The 21,269-nt window shown below is 46.1% G+C and overlaps 1 protein-coding gene across 9 annotated transcripts in view; it reads right to left on the bottom strand.

The window, feature by feature from the left end:
• The window catches only part of LOC142258359 (ryanodine receptor 3), an 847,167-nt gene that overhangs the window by 426,530 nt on the left and 399,368 nt on the right, over positions 1 to 21,269 (bottom strand). For all 9 annotated transcript variants that reach the window (XM_075330934.1, XM_075330936.1, XM_075330935.1 and 6 more), the window contains 4 exons: positions 19,846 to 19,879; positions 13,781 to 13,944; positions 11,676 to 11,841; positions 2,641 to 2,727 (listed from right to left, as the gene is read on the bottom strand). In XM_075330934.1, the coding sequence (XP_075187049.1) occupies positions 2,641 to 2,727; positions 11,676 to 11,841; positions 13,781 to 13,944; positions 19,846 to 19,879 (451 nt within the window). The remainder of the gene's footprint in view (positions 1 to 2,640; positions 2,728 to 11,675; positions 11,842 to 13,780; positions 13,945 to 19,845; positions 19,880 to 21,269) is intronic.

The following is a 21,269-nucleotide window of genomic DNA, read 5'->3' as shown; positions in this document are numbered from 1 at the left end:
AATCTTGCCCCATCCAATAAAAAAAAAAAGTAAATGGTAACATATATAATTTCCACACAGGACCTCATGGGTGAGAGATGGCATTTGAGAAAAGTACAGTTATGATTTTTGGGGATCTCAGATGTCGTCCTCCATCGATCTAACAGTTATTACTAGACATGGGGGGCAGTAAAATGCTCGGGTCTCAAATCACGGAGGTCAGAAGCTCTGAAAAGGCTCATCTCGAGTAACAAGTATAATGGAAGCCACCTGATTAGGCACTTCGACTCTCTGCCCACAAAAAGCCAGCCATAAACAGAGCATTTTTGGGAGGAGGCCAGGGTTTTTTTTTTTGTTTTTTTTTTTCATTTGATTACTATTTGCCAAAGGCAACTAAACCCCGGAACTAAAGGCTTAAGGCCCCGTCACACTAAGCAACATCGCTAGCAACATCGCTGCTAACGAACAACTTTTGTGACGTTGCTAGCGATGTTGCTGTGTGTGACATCCAGCAACAACCCGGCCCCTGCTGTGAGGTCGTTGGTTGTTGCTGAATGTCCTGGGCCATTTTTTAGTTGTTGCTGTCCCGCTGTGAAGCACAGATCGCTGTGTGTGACAGCAAGACAGCAACAACTAAATGTGCAGGCAGCAGGAGCCGGCTTCTGCGGACACTGGTAACCAATGTAAACATCGGGTAACCAAGAAGCCCTGTCCTTGGTTACCCGATATTTACCTTCGTTACCAGCCTCCGCCGCTCTCACTGTCAGTGCCGGCTCCTGCTCTGTGCACATGTAGCTGCAGCACACATCGGGTTAATTAACCCGATGTGTGCTGTAACTAGGAGAGCAAGGAGCCAGCGCTAAGCATTGTGCGCTGCTCCCTGCTCTGTGCACATTTAGCTGCAGCACACATCGGGTTAATTAACCCGATGTGTGCTGTAACTAGGAGAGCAAGGAGCCAGCGCTAAGCATTGTGCGCTGCTCCCTGCTCTGTGCACATTTAGCTGCAGCACACATCGGGTTAATTAACCCGATGTGTGCTGTAACTAGGAGAGCAGGGAGCCAGCGCTCAGTGTGCGCTGCTCCCTGCTCTCTGCACGTGTAGCTGCGTGCGGTGGTAACCAAGGTAAATATCGGGTTGGTTACCCGATATTTACCTTAGTTACCAAGCGCAGCATCTTCCATGCGGCGCTGGGGGCTGGTCACTGGTTGCTGGTGAGCTCACCAGCAACTCGTGTAGCCACGCTCCAGCGATCCCTGCCAGGTCAGGTTGCTGGTGGGATCGCTGGAGCGTCGCAGTGTGACATCTCACCAGCAACCTCCTAGCAACTTACCAGCGATCCCTATCAGGTTGTATCGTTGTTGGGATCGCTGGTAAGTTGCTTAGTGTGACTGGACCTTTATTAATAAAACTTAACTTTAATTTATTCAGAGATTAAATGATTAGATAATGTGCACTGCACAGTCATTTAAGAACACTCAATGAGGGACAGTTAATCCTAATTCCTTTATGGAGATTTTTATTCTTATCTCTCCTACTATAATCGCATTATGGCCTCGTATTGTTCCTCATCAACAGCCATTATTAGTAGACACTGTCCTAAAGGCCGCTTTACACGCTACGATTTATCTGATGATATGTCGTCGGGGGTCACGGTTTTGGTGACGCACTTCCGTCATCGTTAGTGACGCCGTTGCGTGTGACACCTACGTGTGACTCCGAACGATTGCAAATAGGGTGAAAATCGTTGATCGTTGACATGTCGTTCAGTTTCAAAATATTGTTTGTCGTTTGGAACGCAGCAGCTATGTTTTACACCCTGCCAACTATGAACAACATCCACACGACCGCCTTGGTCAAACAATATATCGCTGAACAATGTAGCATCGTGTGTGAGATGTGTACGTGTGACCGCTACAAAACGACCTATAAGCGATCTCGGCGAATCATAATAACGATTTGGCCGTGTCACATCGCTAACGAGATGGCTAGCGATATCGTTGTGTGTAAAGCAGCCTTAACACTAGCATTTAAAATTTTAAAGATCAAGCCTTCCCAACATGTTTGAACTATAAAGGTTTCATCAGGGAACATATGAGGCTCACACATTCCTTGATGAAGCCTGTATAGCTGAAACATGTTGGTCGAGGCTTGATCTTTATAATTTACAATGTTAGTGTTAGGACAGCTGATTTATGAACTATTTAAGGTTTTTTTCATTTGACACACTCCATCCGAAAACATTGCTTTATCCCCCGTGACAGCCAAAGACTGCAAATTGCTCTCCCTACCTACCCACCTGCACACATTATGCAGTGAATCAAACCTGTGCTTTGTGGTTGTTATTTCAGGGACGAAACATCAGAGCACCCGCGACAGTCGGCCGAGCATCAAACAGTGCCGAGCACGCTCGCTCATCGCTAGTCATTACTTACCAAGTGGATAGATGGCAATTTGCTGTAACTATATAACCTTGTTTAGTGCCTTATAACTTAAAGGGTCATCTCAGCTCAGAAATCGTAACACTGGCTTATGAATCAGCTGATTATTAATGAGAGATACGCAGTCAGTAATACAAGCAGTCGATCGTAAAATAATTAAATTGCTCCTAATTGTATGCTCTATGGCGGGTGAAAGGTTAATGCAAACAGAAAACAATACCTTTAATTTCCCAAGTTCAAACTGGAAGAGATTAGTGCTTGTCGGCTGAAGAAAAACTGCTGGGAACAGCTTGGTGTTTGGTTCAACCTAATAAAGGGAAAATGGATTTAGTTCCGTTAAAACCATCATCTAACACAACCTAGTAATTCCTTCTAAGTGAGGCATTATTCCAACACAACAGGAGAGCTCAGATTATTCACGCTGGAAGCCATAATATCTGTTGTGTGGTAGGAATTTGTCAATATTGTCTGCTAAATTGCCGTAATGGAGTTTAGAAATATGACAACGTACAACTTCCCGCAACTGAAAGTCTTAAAGAGGAATGGATACATTACTACAAGCGTGACAGCGGAAAAAGAAATGCTCAAGTAGAGCGTGGGATCTAGCTACGTCTACACAACCTGTAACTGATACAATCTCAACAAGGTAATACCCAACAAAATATCTTTTTAACAATATTTTACATTTTGTCCAAATAAGGAAAAGAATCACATTTGTTGACAGCGATGAACAGGTTTTGGACAAAAACAACGAGTTAGTACTGTAGACGTAGGTCTCCGGTGGAAAGCTATAACAGGTGACCATGAAGACATTTCCATGATCATGTGATTCAGGAGATTAAGATTTTAAGTAATAATCAAGATTAAGAATCAATATTTATTTTTTAAGACTTCTGCAATTCTCCCTTGCCGGCTGGATATCAGCTTCTGGGACACATTGTAACTGAGGACAGCCACTTCTTGCCTAATCAGAGTTTGGAGTTTTTATTTCTGAACCCACTATGTCAGGATTGACCACGATTTCAATTAGATTGAGGTATGAGGAGTTTCCTGGCCACGGACACACAACCTCAATGATTTGTTCACTGAGTCACATCATTATCACTTTTGATGTGCCGTCATGCTCATTTTCATCACTAACCTGCTCTAGAATGGTTATGAGAAGTTGTTGTTTAGATGCAATTATTTATTCATGGCAGAGTTCTTGGGTAAAATTGTGAGTGAGCCCCTTCCATGGATGAAAACCCACCACACATGAATGGTTTGAGGATGATTACTGTTGGCAGACACATGGCACCTGATACCGCTCACCTTTTCTTCTCCGAACAATCATTTATCCATATGTCCCATACAGTCTGAAGAAGGTTTCTTCAGAAAGAAGGGAATTTTGTTTACTTACCGTAAATTCCTTTTCTTCTAGCTCCAATTGGGAGACCCAGACAATTGGGTTGTATAGGCTATGCCTCCGGAGGCCGCACAAAGTATTACACTAAAAGTGTAAAGCCCCTCCCCTTCTGCCTATACACCCCCCGTGCTTCCACGGGCTCCTCAGTTTTGGTGCAAAAGCAAGAAGGAGGAAAAAAATTATAAACTGGTTTAAAGTAAATTCAATCCGAAGGAATATCGGAGAACTGAAACCATTCAACATGAACAACATGTGTACACAAAAAAACAGGGGCGGGTGCTGGGTCTCCCAATTGGAGCTAGAAGAAAAGGAATTTACGGTAAGTAAACAAAATTCCCTTCTTCTTTGTCGCTCCATTGGGAGACCCAGACAATTGGGACGTCCAAAAGCAGTCCCTGGGTGGGTAAATAATACCTCATAATAGAGCCGTAACGGCTCCGTCCTACAGGTGGGCAACCGCCGCCTGAAGGACTCGCCTACCTAGGCTGGCATCCGCCGAAGCATAGGTATGCAACTGATAGTGTTTCGTGAAAGTGTGCAGGCTCGACCAGGTAGCCGCCTGACACACCTGCTGAGCCGTAGCCTGGTGCCTCAAAGCCCAGGACGCACCCACGGCTCTGGTAGAATGGGCCTTCAGCCCTGAGGGAACCGGAAGCCCAGCAGAACGGTAAGCTTCGAGAATTGGTTCCTTGATCCACCGAGCCAGGGTTGATTTGGAAGCCTGTGACCCTTTACGCTGGCCAGCGACAAGGACAAAGAGTGCATCCGAGCGGCGCAGGGGCGCCGTACGAGAAATGTAGAGTCTGAGTGCTCTCACCAGATCTAACAAGTGCAAATCCTTTTCACATTGGTGAATTGGATGAGGGCAAAAAGAGGGTAAGGTGATATCCTGATTGAGATGAAAAGGGGATACCACCTTAGGTAAAAATTCCGAAACCGGACGCCGAACCACCTTGTCCTGGTGAAACACCAGGAAAGTGGCTTTGCATGACAATGCTGCTAGCTCAGACACTCTCCGAAGTGAAGTGACTGCTACTAGGAAACCCACTTTCTGCGAAAGGCGTGCGAGAGAAATATCCCTCATTGGCTCGAACGGTGGTTTCTGAAGAACCATCAGCACCCTGTTCAGATCCCAGGGTTCCAACGGACGTTTGTAAGGAGGGACGATGTGACAAACCCCCTGCAGGAACGTGCGTACCTGTGGAAGTCTGGCCAAGCGCTTCTGAAAAGACACAGAGAGCGCAGAGACTTGTCCCTTAAGGGAGCCAAGCGACAAACCCTTTTCCAATCCAGACTGAAGAAAGGACAGAAAAGTGGGCAAGGCAAATGGCCAGGGAGAAAAAACCCTGATCAGAGCACCATGACAGGAATATCTTCCACGTCCTGTGGTAGATCTTGGCGGACGTTGGTTTCCTAGCCTGTCTCATAGTGGCAATGACCTCTTGAGATAATCCTGAAGACGCTAAGATCCAGGACTCAATGGCCACACAGTCAGGTTGAGGGCCGCAGAATTCAGATGGAAAAAACGGCCCTTGAGACAGCAAGTCTGGTCGGTCTGGTAGTGCCCACGGTTGGCCGACCGTGAGATGCCACAGATCCGGGTACCACTACCTCCTCGGCCAGTCTGGAGCGACGAGGATGGCGCGGCGGCAGTCGGTCCTGATCTTGCGTAACACTCTGGGCAACAGTGCCAGCGGAGGAAACACATAAGGGAGTTGAAACTGCGACCAATCCTGAACTAAGGCGTCTGCCGCCAGAGCTCTGTGATCGTGAGAACGTGCCATGAATGCCGTGACCTTGTTGTTGTGCCGGGACGCCATTAGGTCGACGTCCGGCATCCCCCAGCGGCAACAGATCTCCTGAAACACGTCCGGCTGAAGGGACCATTCCCCTGCGTTCCTGCCCTGGCGACTGAGAAAATCTGCTTCCCAGTTTTCCACGCCCGGGATGTGAACTGCGGAGATGTTGGAGGCCGTGGCTTCCACCCACATCAAAATCCGCCGGACCTCCTGGAAGGCTTGCCGACTGCGTGTTCCTCCTTGGTGGTTGATGTAAGCCACCGCTGTGGAGTTGTCCGACTGAATTCGGATCTGCTTGCCTTCCAGCCACTGCTGGAACGCTTTTAGGGCTAGATACACTGCCCTGATCTCCAGAACATTGATCTTAAGTGAGGACTCTTGCCGAGTCCACGTACCCTGAGCCCTGTGGTGGAGAAAAACTGCTCCCCACCCTGACAGACTCGCGTCCGTCGTGACCACCGCCCAGGATGGGGGTAGGAAGGATTTCCCCTTCGATAATGAAGTGGGATGAAGCCACCACCGAAGGGAAGCTTTGGTTGCCTGAGAGAGGGAGACGTTCCTGTCGAGGGACGTCGGCTTCCTGTCCCATTTGCGTAGGATGTCCCATTGAAGAGGACGCAGGTGAAACTGCGCGAACGGGACTGCCTCCATTGCTGCCACCATCTTCCCCAGGAAGTGCATGAGGCGCCTCAAGGGGTGTGATTGACCTTGAAGGAGAGATTGCACCCCCGTCTGCAGTGAACGCTGCTTGTTCAGCGGAAGCTTCACTATCGCTGAGAGGGTATGAAACTCCATGCCAAGATATGTCAGCGATTGGGCCGGTGTCAGATTTGACTTTGGAAAATTGATGATCCACCCGAAACTCTGGAGAGTCTCCAGAGTCGCGGTGAGGCTGTGCTGGCATGCCTCTTGAGAGGGAGCCTTGACCAGCAGATCGTCTAAGTAAGGGATCACCGAGTGACCCTGAGAGTGGAGGACCGCAACTACTGCAGCCATGACCTTGGTGAAAACCCGTGGGGCTGTCGCCAGGCCGAACTGCAGTGTCACGAACTGAAGGTGCTCGTCTCCTATGGCGAAGCGCAGGGAGCGCTGATGCTCCGGAGCAATCGGTACGTGGAGATAAGCATCTTTGATATCGATCGATGCAAGGAAATCTCCTTGGGACATTGAGGCGATGACGGAGCGGAGGGATTCCATCCGAAACCGCCTGGTCTTTACGTGTTTGTTGAGCAGTTTTAGGTCCAGGACAGGACGGAAAGACCCGTCCTTCTTTGGAACCACAAACAGGTTGGAGTAAAAACCGTGACCCTGTTGCTGAAGAGGAACAGGGACCACCACTCCTTCTGTCTTCAGAGTGCCCAGCGCCTGCAGAAGAGCATCGGCTCGCTCGGGAGGTGGAGATGTTCTGAAAAATCGAGTCGGAGGATGAGAGCCGAACTCTATCCTGTAACCGTGAGACTCCAGCCTCTCACCGAACAAACGGTCGCCAGAAAATGGCAAAGCGGTTAAGCACTTTTTGGAAGCCGAACCTGCCTTCCATTCCCGTAGCCACAAGGCCCTGCGTATTGCCACCAAATTGTCGGCTGCAACCGCCGTAGGCTCGCAGAGTCCAGGACAGCATTAATAGCGTAGGACGCAAATGCCGACGTTTGAGAAGTTATGGACGCCACGTGCGGCGCAGACGTACGTGTGAGTGCGTCAATTTGCGCTTGACCCGCTGCAATAGCTTGGAGAGCCCATACGGCTGCGAATGCTGGAGCAAAAGACGCGCCAATAGCTTCATAGATGGATTTCAACCAGAGCTCCATCTGTCTGTCAGTGGCATCCTTGAGCGAAGCCTCATCTTCAACTGCAACTATGGATCTAGCCGCCAGTCTGGAGATTGGAGGATCCACCTTGGGACACTGAGTCCAGCCCTTGACCACGTCAGGGGGGAAGGGATAACGTCTATCCTTAAGGCGCTTGGAAAAAACGCTTATCTGGACAAACTCGGTGTTTCTGGACTGTCTCTCTGAAGTCGGAGTGATCCAGAAACATACTCGTTGTACGCTTGGGGAACCTGAAACGGAATTTCTCCTGCTGAGAGGCTGACTCCTCCACTGGAGGAGCCGAGGGAGAAATATCCAACATTTGATGTATGGACGCGATAAGATCATTCACTATGGCGTCACCATCAGGAGTATCAAGGTTGAGAGCAGCCTCAGGATCAGAATCCTGATCAGCTACCTCCGCTTCATCATACAGAGAGTCCTCCTTCTGAGACCCTGAACAATGTGATGAGGTCGAGGGGATTTCCCAGCGAGCTCGCTTAGGCGGTCTGGGGCTGCGGTCCGTGTCAGAGACCTCACCCTGGGATTATGAGACACCCCGGGGGAACATTGTTGTTCCAACTGAGGGGAACCAGGGGGCAATGATTCCACAGTGCCCATGGTCTGAGATACCGTTCTGGACTGCAAGCTTCTAGAATCTTAGCTATAGTCTCAGAAAGTCTGTCAGTAAAAACTGCAAACTCCGTCCCTGTCACCTGGACAGTGTTAGCTGGTGGTTCCCCCTGGGCCCCCCTTAGCAGAGGCTCTGGCTGAGCAAGTGCCACAGGGGCCGAGCAGTGCACACAATGAGGGTCAGTGGAACCTGCCGGCAGCGAGGTCGTACATGCGGCGCAGGCAGCATAGTAAGCCTGTGTTTTGGCACCCCTGCCTCTTGTGGGTGCCATGCTGTTGTCTCCTCTGAGCAACACAATAGGGTATATAGCCAGAAATCCACCGTGCACCATACAGTGTAAAGTATAGCCTATAAACATATAATCTATAATTACACTTCTGCACAAGTGGGGCCAGCACCTCAGTTGCTGATTACCGCCCGCTTAAAGCGGTTGTGTGGGCACCAGAAATCCTGCCTGGGTGTCCCAGAGCTTGTCTCCCCTCTGCAGCGTCAGGGGAGCTGACAGGAATGGCTGCCGGCGTCCTGAGGAGAGGAGGGAGCCGTGGGCGTGACCCAGAAAGTGCGGGAACTGGTGCCCCACTGTGCACAGTGAGGGGGGTGGAGTATGCAAAGCATGCTCCAGCCCTCAGTGCTGCCATCCTGTACAGCGTCCCGCCCTTCACCTGACTGGCAGGGCTGAGGGCGGGAAGAAAAAGAGACTAGGCCGCAAAAGCCGGGGACTCGAGTTATAAGCGCGGTCGGCGCGGAAGTCCCCGGCGCACTAACAGTCCCAGCCGCGCCGCAGTGATAACAATGGCAGCGGCGGTCAGCGCGGCAGTCCCCATACACTAACACACTCAGCGACGCTGCAGTGTGTAATGGCACAAACGCAGTCAGCGCCGCGGTCCCCGGTGCACTAGCACACCCAGCAATGCTGGAGTGTTGCTGTGCGCGGTCCCCACGGGGACACAGAGTACCTCAAAGTAGCAGGGCCATGTCCCTGAACGATACTCGGCTCCTATCCAGCAGAGTCCTCAGGAGCTGTGGATGGAGCACGGTCTCAGTGCCTGGAGACCGATAGGATCCCACTTCACCCAGAGCCCTAAGGGGGATGGGGAAGGAAAACAGCATGTGGGCTCCAGCCTCTGTACCCGCAATGGATACCTCAACCTTAACAACACCGCCGACAAGAGTGGGGTGAGAAGGGAGCATGCTGGGGGCCCTGTTATGGGCCCTCTTTTCTTCCATCCGACATAGTCAGCAGCTGCTGCTGACTAAGCTGTGGAGCTATGCGTGCATGTGTGCCTCCTTCGCACAAAGCAAAAAACTGAGGAGCCCGTGGAAGCACGGGGGGTGTATAGGCAGAAGGGGAGGGGCTTTACACTTTTAGTGTAATACTTTGTGCGGCCTCCGGAGGCATAGCCTATACAACCCAATTGTCTGGGTCTCCCAATGGAGCGACAAAGAAAAACAAATTGTACTATAGTCCTCGGTAATAAAATCCCTGTACTTGCTGCACAATGTCAGCATGTTCTTGATGTTTTTCTTGGAAAGAAGTGGCTTCTTGATATCCTTCCTGACACCACATTGTGCACACAGATACACTGACACCTGCCTGCTGCCATTCCCGAGCAAGCTCTGCACTGGTCTTAAGCCCATCAAGTAGCTGAATCCTCTTTAGGAGACAGTCCCCTCTCATTTGCTGGATTTTCTTGTCATGAAGCCTACATCACAGCATTCAAACCTCTCTAGGTTCTTGAATACCAGAGAAATAGTTAATTTAGAGGTAATCTTACAAGAAGCAATGTGCTTGCCTTTAAAGCCCCTTTGAAGCAAAGCAATAATAATTGTACCTGTTTCCTTGTAGGTACCTATGGTTAACAAAATACAATGATTTTAAGCATGAGCCCTTTTTTTTAAAGCAACTAGTCTATGCCCGTCACATGCAGATTATTACAAACTTCATACTGACTGTCATGGTGGCATTGGGTTCTGTTCAGACTACAGATTCTGACACTCCGCCCAATAACTTCTCTGGCGTCTGTGACCAACGCACGCAAACTCAGGCATCGACCTGCAGAGTGGTAATTCATAGGCAGGCTAGCAAGAGTTAATCTCTGCTAGTCTGCTTGTTGTGCTTCCCTCCAATATGTGCTGGCTTGATCCTTCCATTTTAACTAGTCTGGTGAGATGTTGTGATCCAGACTATCTCGTGGTTCTTATACTTGTTGCTGAGTGCGGTTTTGGAGTTAATCCCCGTTGCATTTTTGTTGTTACCTTCCTGCTCTTGCTTTACTACTGAGTCTATCATTGTCTTTTCCAGTGTGTGTACAGTGTGTCAGAGTTTTGGTTTTCCCTTGTATGTCTTTATCTGTTTTCCATCACACTCCTGTCTTATCAATCACTGGTGGGAGGGGGATATCAGAGTAGTACTGGTCAGCAGCATAGCCAGGAATGGGACTTCAGCATCTCCACCATCAGGAGTAACCTCGAGGTTAGAGATAGCTTAGGGTTCCCTAGTGTGAGAGACAGCATAGGAGCCCTGTCCCCCACTATCCTAACAGTCACCTCATGACATTATCATTCCATCAGCATGACAACGTGAGATCATCGGCTTTGTCTTCGTTCGGTGGAAATGGAGTTCGTCTGATTAAGTTAATTTTCATGGGACAGAAATTGTTTTTTTTGCAATTCATCTGAGCAATCTTTATAACAATCTAGAGTTAATGCAAATTGCAACTATAAAAACTGAAGCTACAATCTTTGCGAAAACCAAAAACCAAAATTAGTGTCAGTCTTTAACCTACGGGAGATGACATTTGTACAGTGGTCATTAAAATAGGTTGACTGGTGCAGGAAAAGTTCTCTAGCATGAGAAACATTGTTTGTAGCCGCTTTTCTTTCTGTCCAAAAGATGAGGGCTCATAACACAGGTCACCTTCTATTACCCAAGAAGTCACCAATAGGGTGAATAAAAATGGGTTTACTGGGTTTTTTAAAAGGTTTTTTTTGTTTTTTTCTTTTTAACGTCAATCTCTTAGCTTTACCTTTTAGACGGAGGTTTGTTGGGGACCAAACCTCCACCCATACGGAATAATAGCATCATAAACTTTGTTGCTATTGTTGCACACGCAGGATCATTAATAAGATCAATATGCTATTTGGAAATTAACTAGGAAATGGAAAATACTGACAAGTGTTCAGCTCCATGCCAACTTCAAGTGGGGTTGCTTCTTTTGGACCTGTGAGCCCATTAACGTATCAGAACCTTGGCCCATATGAGAACATTTATACTAATGGGCTGGTGAAACCTGCCAATGTGCAGATCCAAATAATGCTTGGGTGCCTAAACTCTACAGGGGATCACAACTAAGTTATCCATCAAAGCGCGGATTGCTTCAAGGATTCTTCTGATGAAGTTACTGGCAGAGCTAGGATATTGAAACCCGTTATAACTAAAAGATGTAATAGATCCCTTGCAAATTATGTCTAGGTTTTCAATGTGTGGTGATGGCAGACATGGCGACAGTAAATCTATGTAGCTTACATAAGTTATAGAAATCAATTGGAAACAACGTGCATTAGTTACAGCCTAACAGCATGAATGGAAATACGATTTTGTAAAAATACCTGGTAGCAGGTCCCCAGATCTTTTCCATTGGCAGTAAACGACAGCAGCCCTGTGGCCAGATCCACAAGGCACCCAATATCAATATCTACGTTGCTGCGGCCTGATCTTTGCGAGCCAGTAGCAAGGTCACCTCCCCACACCATGTAACAATTGCTCCGTTTAACACTGAAAGTAAGGAAACAATAAGAAGATTATGTAGAATAACTTATTAGAGGAAGAATTGCTAATATATAACGATTTTGTATGTTTCTATTACTTAAAGAGGTGGTCCATTACTCAGCAACAGTGGCCACTTTACTGTAAAACTCATAGGGAAGACTTCTCAAATACCTTGTGTAGTACATTCTGCCTCTGAGCGGCGCTATTGCAGTCCACTCATCCCCATTACGTGACCCCCGGGCTCCATGACCTCTGAGATCCGGTGATATCACGTCAACTTCCAGTTTACCCGACATCACCGAGCCCGACCTCAGTCTTCCTGAATGGCTGGGTTGGGGGTGGAGTGTGACAGCTTGTCACAGCCCAGTGTCGCTCCTGCTTGTGGTGCTCTAAAGAAGAGCACGTGCGAGATGCTGAGCTGTGACAAGCGGTGAAACACCACCCACAGCCCGGTCACTCAGGGACCTGCTCAGGTACGTGCTGTGCAGTCCTATTTGTGCATATGTGAGGCCGTTTGGCACACTTTAAATAAAAATATTTTAGTGTAGGACTGCCTCAAGAGATTTGCCGTGACGTGGCGAGGTAGCTCGAAAAATTGCAATTTTTTGCCAAAAATCTCATTTTTCAAAGTACAGGTTGGAATGTTGGTACTGTGCACACTTTGCAAAACATAATATTTTGAGTAGCGGTCACTCAGGGAGACTGAGGTTGGGCTCGGTGATGTTGGGTTAACTGGAAGTTGACATGACATCACTTGATCTCAGATGTCACGGAGCCCGGGGGTCATGTGATGGGGATGAGCCACTCAGCAATACCGCCACTCAGGCGCAGAATGTACTACACAAGGTATTTGAGAAAAGCTTTCCCTATGAGATTTACAGCGATGTGGCCACTATTGCTGAATAGTATACCACCCCTTTAAAGAGTAATGAAAATATTATACCTTTTTTGTATTTGAGCGTTCTATTAAATGTAAGCAGATAGGTGAGGGTTAGGGCTCTCTGCCCCCCACTGATGACTCAAAAACACCCTTGAATGGTGCACAGCTCAGATCACAACAGCACATAGCTATTGCTTGAGTGCACCCACAGATTGGGGTACAGATTCAGCAGAAAGCATAGGCTGCGAAGCTTATGCTTTCTTTTGGGTCGACATTCTAACAGATGGGTGCTGCTGTCACCCCTTGAGGAAGAAAGAGGGTTTGAGATATAGGTTGGGGTCTCAGGACTCCAACCCCCACTGATCTGCTTGCAATTAAAAAGACTCCTAAATAAATATAAAAAAATACTGAAGTTATATTGAGTGTTTGGTGCACTAATGCGGGCGTCACACGGTACGATATATCGTGCGAGCGCACAAGCGATTGTACCCGCCCCCGTCGTTTGTGCGTCACGGGCAAATCGCTGCCCGTGTCGCACAAAGTCATTAAACCGTCGTCATACGTTGCTGAGCGACGTCGCTGTGGGCGGCAAACATCCTCTTCCTGAAGGGAGAGGGACGTTTGGCGTCACTGCGACGTCACACAGCCGCCGGCCAATAGAAGCGGAGGGGCGGGGATGAGCGGGACGTAAACATCCCGCCCACCTCCTTCCTTCCGCATAGCCGGCGGGTGCCGCGGGATGCAGGTAAGCGGTGTTCATCATTCCCAGGGTGTCACACGGAGCGATGTGTGCTGCCCTGGGTACGATGAACAACCGGTGCCATGAAAAATAAACGATTTTTTAAAAATAAGCGACATGTACACGACTCACAATTTGTGACCGATTCAGCATCACTCGGAGGTGCCACACGAAACAACGTCGCAAACGATGCCGGATGTGCATCACGAAAACCGTGACCCCTGACGATGCATCGCACGATAGATCGCCACGTGTGGCGCCCGTATTAGTCTGCAGACAAACTAGTCCCAGAGTATAATATGTACAATACCAATACCAGATCTTACCTTTCGTGTACTCTGCCCCTTTCATCTCCTAAAGTGACAGTCACGGTGCAATTTTTGCTTAAGTCAAAATTTTCACTATAGAAGTGGTAATCAGGAGTCACCCAGCCTACCCATACTGAAGATGGGTCTTGTCCAGCAAATATCCGGACAGAGTAATAATACACCTGTAAAGAAAAATAGAAATAAGCATAACTCCTGCAATGATACAAAACACATTTTTGAAGAGTGTCCCAGCACTCACCTGTCAGTGTATATACCATTTTATAATTACATCTGTTGTGTGGGATTGCTGGGTGAAAAACATGGCTGCCATTCATGTTTCCACAGGATTAAAGGGAAACTGTCAGGTCAACAAATGCTGGTAATCTAAAGGTAAATCACATTACAATGCCGCCTGAATGTGCGACTTCAAGAAGAAAATGAACTGTATCCCTCCTGGAGCTGCTGGCTTTCACTCATAGAGGCCAGTTTCAGTCACTGCTCACAGCATGGACTATTGTAAACAAGCCCCAGCAATTTCATTGAAGGTTTGATGCGCTGTGGAGGAAGCTGTCAATCAAACTTCTGGGGTGTGCTTATAGCAGTTGCTCCCGGCCTACTGAGCGGTAACTAAAGCTGCACCATGCACATGTATGTGACTGAAAGCTGGCGGCTGCTGAACTCTCAGGCAACAACAGCATTGTAATGTTATTAACCTGGAGTTTAACTCTATCTATAGGTTAATGGCAGGACATGTTCCCTTTAATCATCCACCTTGATCATATCCTTTATTGACAAATCCACTTTTTTTATGTATCCTGACATCATCTTCCTTATACTACTGCCCAACTTCGCAGTTTTACCATACCACCACCGCAGTTTTATCAGTTTTACCATAAGGGTGCATTTTTACCATAACGGTGATGTTCATGGTCGGATTCATGGGTATTGCATTGTTTACAGCTGATTGTCTTCCTCCAGTTGTATTGCAACTTGAAACTATTGGCAAGTATATGTCTAAAATGGAAATTAGCTCTAAACCACGTATGGTACCAGTAGCTCAGCCACACATATAATAGAAAGTTATACAGTACGTGGCAAAAGATCTATTATCGAGTTCAGATATTTCAGCTGCACCTATATTAAATGTGCAGAAAACGAAGCCGACAGCAGTTCCAACAGTGAAACATTAATTTTGTGGCAACAGTTTGGGTAAATGGCCCGTTACACGCGTCAATTTATCGTGCGTTCGCATGTGCGATCGCACCCGCCCCCATCGTTTGTGCGTTACGGGCAATTTGTTGCCCGTGTCGCACAAAGTTGGTAACCCCCGTCACACGTACTTACCTCCCGGACGACCTCGCTGTGGGCGGCGAACATACTCTTCCTGAAGGGGGAGGGGCGTCACAACGACGTCACACAGCAGCCGCACAATAGAAGTGGAGGGGCGGAGATGAGCGGCCATAACATCCCGCCCACCTCCTTCCTTCCGCATTGCCGGCGGCAGCAGGTAAGCTGCAGTTCATCGTTCCCGGGGTGTCACACCTAGCGATGTGTGCTGCCTCGGGAACAATGAACAACCGGCGCGCAGCAGGACTATCGATTTTTTGAAAATGAGTGACGTGTCAACGAGCAACGATAAGGTGAGTATTTTTGCTCGTTCACAGTCGCTCGTAGCTGTCACACGCTACGATATGTCTAACGATGCTGGATGTACGTCACTAACGACATGACCCCAACGACATATCGTTAGATATATCGTAGCGTGTAACGGGGCCTTTAGGCCCTTTTCTGTTCCAGTAGGACTGTGTCTTTTTGCACAAAGGGAAGTTCATAAAGACATCGTATGGTGTGGAGTAACTGCATAGAGCAATAACCTCAACCATATCCAACACTTTTGGTATGAATTGGAATTGCAATCAGAAGACAATTCTTCTAATCCAACATCAATGCCTGACCAAATAATCTTTTGGCTGAATGGGCACATATACATATATTATAGTAAAATGTGTACAGAAACACTAATTTATGGTGAACCACCAGTTTTACTTCAAAGTATCTACTAACCAGGGGAGTAACTACAATAGGTGCAAGGGTTGCAATCGCACCTGGGCACTGGAGCCTAAGGGGGCCAAACAAGTCCCTTTGGCCTTTATAAAAAGACAAATGCAATTAAAGATTTGCAATAATTGGGGGTCCCCGTTGGAGTTTCTGCATTGGGGCCCATGAGCCACTGCCATTTAGTGTAGGAGAGTTTATGTTATTTAAAGATTACCTTTCAGAAAATTTTTCATGTTGAACTTAGCACACGATATAATAGTCACTGAAAAGCAGAATAAAACTTTTTGCTTTTCAATTTTGCCTCTCCGTTGACAACATTAAACAATCAAAGTAATTGGCACCTAATGAGTTAACCTTTCTTAAGTCCAAGTGGTGTTTTCAGAGATTTTTATTACTGGGGGGCGTGTACTTTTCCCCCTGTATGATGCTGACCAATCATATGCAGGCAGCAACATACTGAAGAAGAAAGAACACTCCCCACCAATAGTTTACAGCAGATTTCTCAGTGTGTGAGATGTAATCACACTTGTGCTTATTGTGCTCAAACAACTTTTCCTTGTTCTGCAGTGAAATCAGACCCAGGTGTCATTACACATCACACAGGAGTAGCCCAGAGCATGCAGGCCACTCTTGTACGATGTAATCAGAGTTTGGTCTGCTGTCACGACAGAGTGAGCACAAGTTTCTCTGAGCAACAGACATAAGTGTTATTACCCATAGATCTCCAGACAGGCCGCCTGGAGGTAAATGCAGTACAGCAGAGCTGACAGTGCTGTGAGAGGAGGAGAGCTGATAGAAGGAATTTTAAATTAAAAAATTGTCCTAAGACAATAGTAAGCGCTTGACCCAAAGGACTTACTTAGAATTTTGCAGCTGGTTTTAAGGCAAAAACCTCCCAAAAAATTGCCTAAAAAGTGTTAATGATATAAAATAGAGATTTTTTTCCACAATTAAAAAAATCTCACAAACCAGCGCTGAATAATAAGAGTGAAAATTATTTTATTAATACCATTACTCCTAATCCCTAACAAAATAAACAAGATTAATTTCTACAAGTAGATAACAATGGACGAATCATATACACTTTATAAGCACAGTAGGACCAAAGGGTCGTGGGGCCTAGGGATTAAGAGTAATGGTATTAATAAAATAATTTTCACTCTTATTATTCAGCGCTGGTTTGTGAGATTTTTTAATTGTGGAAAAAAATCTCTATTTTATATCATAGAAGGGATTTTAATGTGACACTGCTAAACTCAGCTGTGCTGGCCTTCCCCAGACACTAAATGCAGGGACCCACAAAAGGTGTTAGTTCTCTGAGCTCTACGCCCAGCATTTCCTAATGTATGATGTTAGAGCAGCAGATCAGGGCTGTGTCATTACATCTCACACACAGAGATCTGCTCTAAGCTATTGTAGGGGGGGTGTTCTTTCTCCTAGGTGTTGCTGTTTGCTTATGATTAGTCAACAACATACATGATCTAGAAATATAATAAACAAAAGCACGAGGAGTTATGGTGCAAAAATAGAAAATTTATTTTAATCTCAATAGGTAACAGGAAAAGAGTAAAGGACATACTAAGCACAAGAATAGGGAATTAGATACCCAGGTCCCGTGGACCACTAATATCAGTATTAATAAATAAATGCATTCATACAGTGGGACTCAAATTTATAGTAGACCTAATGGGGTCACAGAGCATATTGTGAGCTAGGCAGGACACAAGGGGTATTCTATGTCTGTTATATACTTATATAATAAAAGGCTGTATATAGTATAATGTAGTATAGTATAAAATACAAAAGCCTATATCAAAAAGAGTATAAATTTAAATAGAGTGCCTGTCTGCTCACAGCTGTGGTGCAGGGGAGCCAGATCAGAGAATTATGTCCATCCAGGTCCCATGGGCCCCAGCTATGCTAAGATTTAAAAGTATAGGTAATTGCTAAAAAGAGCCCACATGAGGTAGCACATATAATTCATTATAGGTAAGGCAGTACATTTACAAATAATCCACTCATAAGGGAGCCCCTGAGACAAATGGGAGTTAACAAAGTATAATGTGTATTAAAGAGTCTCAGCGGTAACCCATATATAGAGTGGGTCATGGGCAAATGTGGAGTGCACTTACTCCTCCCGGAAGAAGCGGTAGTATACCGCGAAACGGCCGTCGGAGATCCCCTCTGGCTGGGTCCCCCTGCACCACTTCACTTATTTGGTAAGCGCTCCACCTTTGCCCATGACCCACTCTATATATGGGTTACCGCTGAGACTCTTTAATACACATTATACTTTGTTGACTCTCATTTGTCTCAGGGGCTCCCTTATGAGTGGATTATTTGTAAATGTACTGCCTTACCTATAATGAATTATATGTGCTACCTCATGTGGGCTCTTTTTAGCAATTACCTATACTTTTAAATCTTAGCATAGCTGGGGCCCATGGGACCTGGATGGAGATAATTCTCTGATCTGGCTCCCCTGCACCACAGCTGTGAGCAGACAGGCACTCTATTTAAATTTATACTCTTTTTGATATAGGCTTTTGTATTTTATACTATACAACATTATACTATATACAGCCTTTTATTATATAAGTATATAACAGACATAGAATACCCCTTGTGTCCTGCCTAGCTCACAATATGCTCTGTGACCCCGTTAGGTCTACTATAAATTTGAGTCCCACTGTATGAATGCATTTATTTATTAATACTGATATTAGTGGTCCACGGGACCTGGGTATCTAATTCCCTATTCTTGTGCTTAGTATGTCCTTTACTCTTTTCCTGTTACCTATTGAGATTAAAATAAAATTTCTATTTTTGCACCATAACTCCTCGTGCTTTTGTTTATTATATGTCTCCTGGAGTGTGCTGTCTCGTGGTCACACTGGAGGGTCAATGTATACCCTTCTCAGTGTGACCTATATGAGACCTTAAGGTTTAACCATGAGGTTTCTTGTTTGGATAATGATCTAGAAATACAAGCCCCCAATGAAAACTATCTGATGACACCCACTGTGGCTTAACAAACGTTAACTTATTATGTGCTAAATACACTGAATGCCAATATCTCCGCAACAGAGATCCAAAAAAAATAAAAAGAATGAGCAAAATAAAGCATTTTCTTTTGCTCTGAAGCCAATATTACATCTTGGATCCAGTTCAACATGAAAAGTTTGGCGACAGGTCCTCTTTACGTTATGCTGTTAATAAAAGAATAAAACTTAAGGCAGCGTTACACGCTACGATTTATCTGGCGATCTCATGAGCGACGTGACACGCCCAGATCGTAGTTCCGATTTGCCGAGATCGCTCATAGGTCGTTTATTAGCGGTCACACGTAACGATCGCACAAACGACGCAACATCGTTCAGCGATATATTGTTTGACCACGGCGGTCGTGTGGATGTTGTTCGTCGTTGGCAGGTGTCAAACAGAGTAATATGTCTTCTGTGTTCTAAACGATGAACAATATTTTGAAACTGAACGACGTGTTAACGATTAACGATTTTCATCCTATTTGTGATCGTTCAGAGTCGCTCGTAGGTGTCACACGCAACAACGTCACTAACGATGCCGGATGTGCATCACGGAATCCGTGACCCCGACGACAGATCGCCAGATAAATCGTAGCGTGTAACGCCGCCTTTAGTCTGATATATTAATTCTCAACACTTGATGCCAAATTAGGTGGCCAGCAAATATACAAGAATCACCAGTGTCCGATGAATTATTTCTCTTAGAACCTGTTCAAGCTAACATCATGACTTCAGCTTTTCTAATGCATACCGTACTAATAAACCCTGATGGAGCCCATCAACTTTAATAAGATCTAAGTATATTCTGATATCCCTCAAGCAAAGAGAAATGTTGTAGACAACACTAGTCTTCCTATAAAATTACCGGAAGGGCTGATGGTGATGTGAATAAAGACCTGTATAGGGATGTATAAAATGTGAATATAGTTTAGAAGAAGCATATTACACTTATTATAAATAAGAATCAAAAATATAACTTACTGATGTTGTGTGAGAACCTTCTTGAAGAGCATTTCTAAAATCAAAGCACAAACAGTTAACATTTTATAAAAAAAAATTATATTTTTTATTATTTTTAGTATTAATGGCAAATGACGAAAATGCAAATAAACAAGAGTTTGTACAATATTTGTCAGATCTTTTAAGTTGCTACTCAGCATAATGGACACACATAGATGTAAATCTCATAGGGAAGGCTTTTTTCAAATACCTTGGTTAGTCAATTCTGCCTCTGAGTGGTGCTATTGCAGTCCGCTCATCCCTATCACGTGACCCCTGCGCTCCGTGACCTCTGAGATCCTGTGATGTCACGTCAACTTCCAGTTGACCCAGCATCACCGCGACCGGCCACAGTCTCCCTGAGTGACTGGGCTGTGTGCGGAGTTTCACCGCTCATCACAGCCCAGCATCTCGCGCGCTCTGTCCTTCACTGCAGAGCGCCACAAGCAGAAGAGATGCTGCGCTGTGACGAACGGTGAAACTTCAGCCATAGCCCAGTCACACAGGAAGACTGGGCCCACCTCGGTGATGTTGGGTCAACTGGAAGTTGACATGGCATCACCAGATCTTAGAAGTTACAGAACTCAGGGGGTCAGGTGATGAAGATGAGTGGACTGTAATAGAGGCACAATTGACTACACAAGGTATCTGAAAAAAGCTTTCTTCCTGAGGTTTACATCGATGTATGGCCACTATGCTAAGTAGTGAACCACCTCTTTAAACATAGCAAAGATATGGTTTCTTTCTTCCTGCCTTCATATGAATGGAGATGAGCAGTAAGGCCACATTCAAAAATTGATTGGTTTGGTGCTCTTTAAAGAAAGCAGACATGTTTCTTCAATTCTATATGGACATACATTTTTCAAAATGTTTTTGACAATAGTTTAAAACTTTCAAAGCAATTGAAGCCAGAATTCAATTGAAATTACTTTGTTTAATCAGGGCCTTTCAACTCTTACAGAAAGTCGTGAGCCACATTCAGCTCCCACCCCCTTCATAGTAGTGACATTCAGAGCCCTGATTACCGGTATGACGACAGCCAAAGCTTTTCCGCAAAAGTCACTTCGAGGTAGTACACCAAGATCCAGGGGTTCCCACAATACCCCCATTCAATATTCTTGCACCAAGCACTGCTACAACACTGTTCCATCCACCTTCAAGCATCTCCTCACAGGTAGTATCATCCTGTCTCCAGTTTACCACATTTAAATTATCTCTAGACCCCCAAGGCTGGTATATGCACATCCAGATCTGCTCCTTGGTGCGGGGTTGCTCACACAATTCACCATCAGGAGACCTGGTGTTAATGGAACAGGCTGGCAGACAGCTGCGAGCCACACATCACCGGCCCTCCAGCCACATGTGGCTCCTGAGACACAGGTTGTGGACCCTTCCCTAATGCTATA

This window comes from Anomaloglossus baeobatrachus, chromosome 12 (genome assembly GCF_048569485.1).
Source record: "Anomaloglossus baeobatrachus isolate aAnoBae1 chromosome 12, aAnoBae1.hap1, whole genome shotgun sequence".
Classification (NCBI taxonomy): domain Eukaryota; kingdom Metazoa; phylum Chordata; class Amphibia; order Anura; family Aromobatidae; genus Anomaloglossus; species Anomaloglossus baeobatrachus.
The sequence above is the reverse complement of the archived record's forward strand: the minus strand, read 5'-3'. Positions and strand labels throughout refer to the sequence as shown.